The sequence below is a fragment of the Gossypium arboreum genome, chromosome 4 (genome assembly GCF_025698485.1).
Source record: "Gossypium arboreum isolate Shixiya-1 chromosome 4, ASM2569848v2, whole genome shotgun sequence".
Classification (NCBI taxonomy): Eukaryota; Viridiplantae; Streptophyta; class Magnoliopsida; order Malvales; family Malvaceae; genus Gossypium; species Gossypium arboreum.
In genome coordinates this window covers 104,124,022-104,127,799 of record NC_069073.1, presented here as the reverse complement: position 1 = coordinate 104,127,799, position 3,778 = coordinate 104,124,022, and the positions used below count along the sequence as shown (strand labels likewise).

Here is a 3,778-nt window from a genome sequence, read left to right as displayed (position 1 = left end):
AAAAGAAAAGAAAAATCATTACAATTAATTAAATTAATTGTTTGTTCTTCGTTGGGTAAAAGAATGATGAAAAATTCTGCATTTGTTTGCCATGGAAGATAAAATTAATTGATTTGATTAATTGTAAGGATTTTTTTTGCTTTTAGCTTAGTATGAAAGACTTGATATCATATAATCAAAAGAATTTTGGGTTTTATGTACAATTAGTAAAGATGTTTTATTTGAGTTGGTTTTTGAAAACATAAAATAAAATTTTAAGATTTAAAAGGAGACTAAATTAATTCATTTAATTATTTTCAATATTATAATAACTAATCGTTTGACACTATTAAGGTATAAAATATTTTCAATAACTTATTTAATTGATTTTAATGTTTTAAAATTTAAAATTTCAATATTGAAAAAAATTAGAACTTTCAGCAAGGGATAAACAAGTACAATTTGATAATTTTTAAAGCATTCTTTTAATTTTTACCATTTTTTCACATTAATCTTAATTTTTTTAACTACTCAATATTAGGAAATAGGATATTTTTTGGGACAAAAATGAAAGCAACTTAGAAGTCAGGTGACTAAAAATGAAAGTATAAACTTGATATGATGTGTATAAGTTAGCTGCCTTTAGAGATTTAACAATTGTGTGACAAAAATTAAAATGGCCTAAAAATCGAGTGACAAAATTGTAAAGATTTTATTTTTGGTCACTCAAGATTAAAATGATCTAAAAATTAGGTAATTTTCGTTTAAATTAATCTATTTGCAAGTATAATATTAAAATTAATTAATATAATTTTTTAAAGATGATGATATGGTAAAGAGAGGATTTTATTTTCATTAATATAAAATAATATTCAAATAAAAGGAAAAAAAAGAGGGGGAAAAAGGGGGGGTGGGGAAGAAAAGAGAAAATGAAAAAGATAAGTAATACCTGGTTGCAGGGAACCGTGGAGTATTGACCTCTAAAAAAGATGACACTGGAAAAAAGTGTAGCGTTACCGTTAAGTAACAGCGAGTTGAATCGGTGGTATCTGGTGTAGGCTTTTACTGACGAAAACCTCTCTATATTTCGATGTTGCTTACAATTCTGTTTCTCTCCTCATTCACTTGTTTTTTTTTTTGCTTCTCATTTCTCTTTTTTTTTTCTTTTCTCCTTTACGGCAAAACAAAGGAAGAAAACGAGAAAGTGTAAACGTATAATAGAGGGAAGATAAAGAACAATAATAAGTACGGAACAAAAGGGAAAAAATGGTCTGTAAGGTTGTGGAAGATGATGATTTGGTGGAGATTAGCATGATAATCGTTCGTAGAGGTCACTCTTCTTCTCGATTCCTCGATGCTTATCCCAAAAGGTACACTTTTAAGATCCCTTCATTTCTCTTCTAGAAAAAATTCCTTTTCTTTTTAAAAAAGTTGGTTTTTTTTCGTGGAAAAAGAAATAAGAATTGTTTCTTTTTTTGATGTTTTTGATTCAGTTTTTCCCACCTGTGTTTGGAGGATTTGGGGAGATTCTAGATAGTGTTAGATAATGTCTTTCTTTAGCAGCTTTTTGATAGGAAAATCTCTGTCTCTCTCTATAATCAGGTAGAGATTGAAGAGATTTTTTTTCTCTGTTTTTTTTTAAAATATTTGTTTCAAATGAATGTTCTTTTTGTTGTATTTTAGTAAGTTAGGGTTATTGGATTGATATAGTTTTGTTAATTTCTGTGAATTTTTGTGCGGATTGTTGTTTGTTCTGATGGATAAATTTTAGGGTTTTGATGGAAGGGAGATCATGTGGTGACTGATATGATGATGATGGTGTTCATAACGTTGTTGTTTTGTTGAAATCTTCGTTTTCGGGGGGGCAAAAATGGAAAAAATTAAACCACCAACAGCAGTACTTACCTTCTTCAACCGGATAAGCTGAAATGGGAGATTCTTTGCTCACAGCCTTGTTAATGGAAAATCATCACCCTTCCACCCTCTTATCTATGGATTCAAGTGCTTCTTCTCATGATGAATTGGATTTGGAAATGAATAGGCAAACTGTTCTTTCTCGGCCGCCTGATATCAATTTGCCTCTCTCCGCCGAGCGTAGCCCTCCCCCACAGCCATGGAATTCAGACCAGTGTGATATTTTGGATGTTGGGCTCAGTTCACAAGCATTTGAGATTGAGAGCTACCTTGCTGCACCCAAAGCGGAACGAAAGTTTGCCAAGCGGGTAGACAGCATATGGGGTGCTTGGTTATTCTTTAGCTTTTACTTTAAGCCTGCTTTGAATGACAAATCAAAGGGCAAGATTATTCGCGATAGCAACGGTGTTTCTGGTTTTGACAAATCAGATCTGAAGTTGGATATTTTTATGGTTCAACACGATATGGAGAATATGTACATGTGGGTTTTCAAGGAGAGACCCGAGAATGCTCTGGGTAAGATGCAACTCAGAAGCTACATGAATGGCCATTCTCGCCAAGGAGAGCGTCCATTTCCGTTTAGTGTGGATAAAGGATTTGTCCGTTCACACAGGATGCAACGGAAGCAATACAGAGGATTGTCAAACCCCCAATGTCTACATGGGATTGAGGTTGTTCCAGCACCAAATCTCATGGCTGTGAGTGAGGAAGACCGGAAAAGGTGGATGGAGCTTACTGGAAGGGATTTAAACTTTACAGTTCCACCTGAAGCGAGCGATTTTAGTTCATGGAGGAACCTTCCAAACACAGATTTTGAGCTAGAGAGGCCTGTTCCTCCTCCTTCAATAAAGAGTGTTTCAAATTCTCACTCAAAAAAACTTCTTAATGGATCTGGGCTGAATTTGTGTAGTCAACCATCTAGCCATAGCAATGGAGATGGGATGGACTTAACACTTGTTAGCAACAAAAGGAGGAAAGAACTTTTTCGGCATAGAAACAATGATGATTGCTATTTGCCTGCCATTCCTCCATATGACCGAAATCCGGATATGGAAATTCATCCCAGTGAGCCACACTGGTTAAAAGACTTCAGCGGGATAATGAAAAATGTGCATGGGCCCGTGACTGCTGCGAAAACTATCTACGAAGATGAAGCAGGTTACCTGATCATTATCACCTTGCCGTTTGTCGATCTTCAGAGGGTCAAAGTCTCTTGGAGGAATACTCTCACTCATGGTATCATAAAGATATCTTGTGTTAGCACATCTGGCATGCCTTTCATCAAGAGACATGATAGGACCTTCAAATTAACAGATCCTGCTTCTGAGCATTGCTCTCCTGGGGAGTTTGTTAGAGAGATCCCACTGTCAACTCGAATACCTGAAGACGCCAACATAGAAGCGTATCATGATGGACCAGGATCTGTCCTTGAGATTATGGTGCCCAAACTGCGAGTGGTACCTGAAGAACACGAAGTACTTGTCTGCCTCCGGCCTAAGCTTATTGGGAGTGATCTCATGTTGACATGAAGTAGTAGTTACAGAAGCATTATAGAAGGGTAGTTGCTATGATTGGTGCTTACATTGTTTTTACTGACTTTGTATCATACAGAGTAATCTATGAAACAAATATCTGCATCTCACATTTTATCTTTCGCAATTTTTTTCTCACTAATTGCTACGATTTTTTTTTTGTCCCAACATTCTGGTAAAACCATTCGATTTGTAGCCACAATTGTTATTCAAACTTACTTTTGATTATAGTTATTAATTAATATGAAAATAGAAACTAACACCTTTTGGTTGTGTTAGTAGTAGTAGCAATGCTTCTCTCTCGATGTAATTGTTACAGGTAAGGGTTAAAGTTTGGACTTAATTTGCAGCCA

The 3,778-nt window shown here is 35.0% G+C and overlaps 1 protein-coding gene across 1 annotated transcript; it reads left to right on the top strand.

The window, feature by feature from the left end:
* The first annotated feature begins 880 nt into the window (after positions 1–880).
* Positions 881–3,535, top strand: LOC108457616 (uncharacterized). Its single transcript, XM_017756657.2, has 2 exons — positions 881–1,349; positions 1,751–3,535. Exon 2 carries the CDS (start codon positions 1,908–1,910, stop codon positions 3,420–3,422), a length of 1,515 nt encoding a protein of 504 aa, XP_017612146.1. The 5' UTR covers positions 881–1,349; positions 1,751–1,907; the 3' UTR covers positions 3,423–3,535.
* The last annotated feature ends 243 nt before the right edge of the window (positions 3,536–3,778 follow it).

Coding starts and splice junctions, on each gene's coding strand:
- LOC108457616 (XM_017756657.2), top strand. CDS start 1,908: ATGGGAGATTCTTTGCTCACAGCCTTGTTAATGGAAAATCATCACCCT.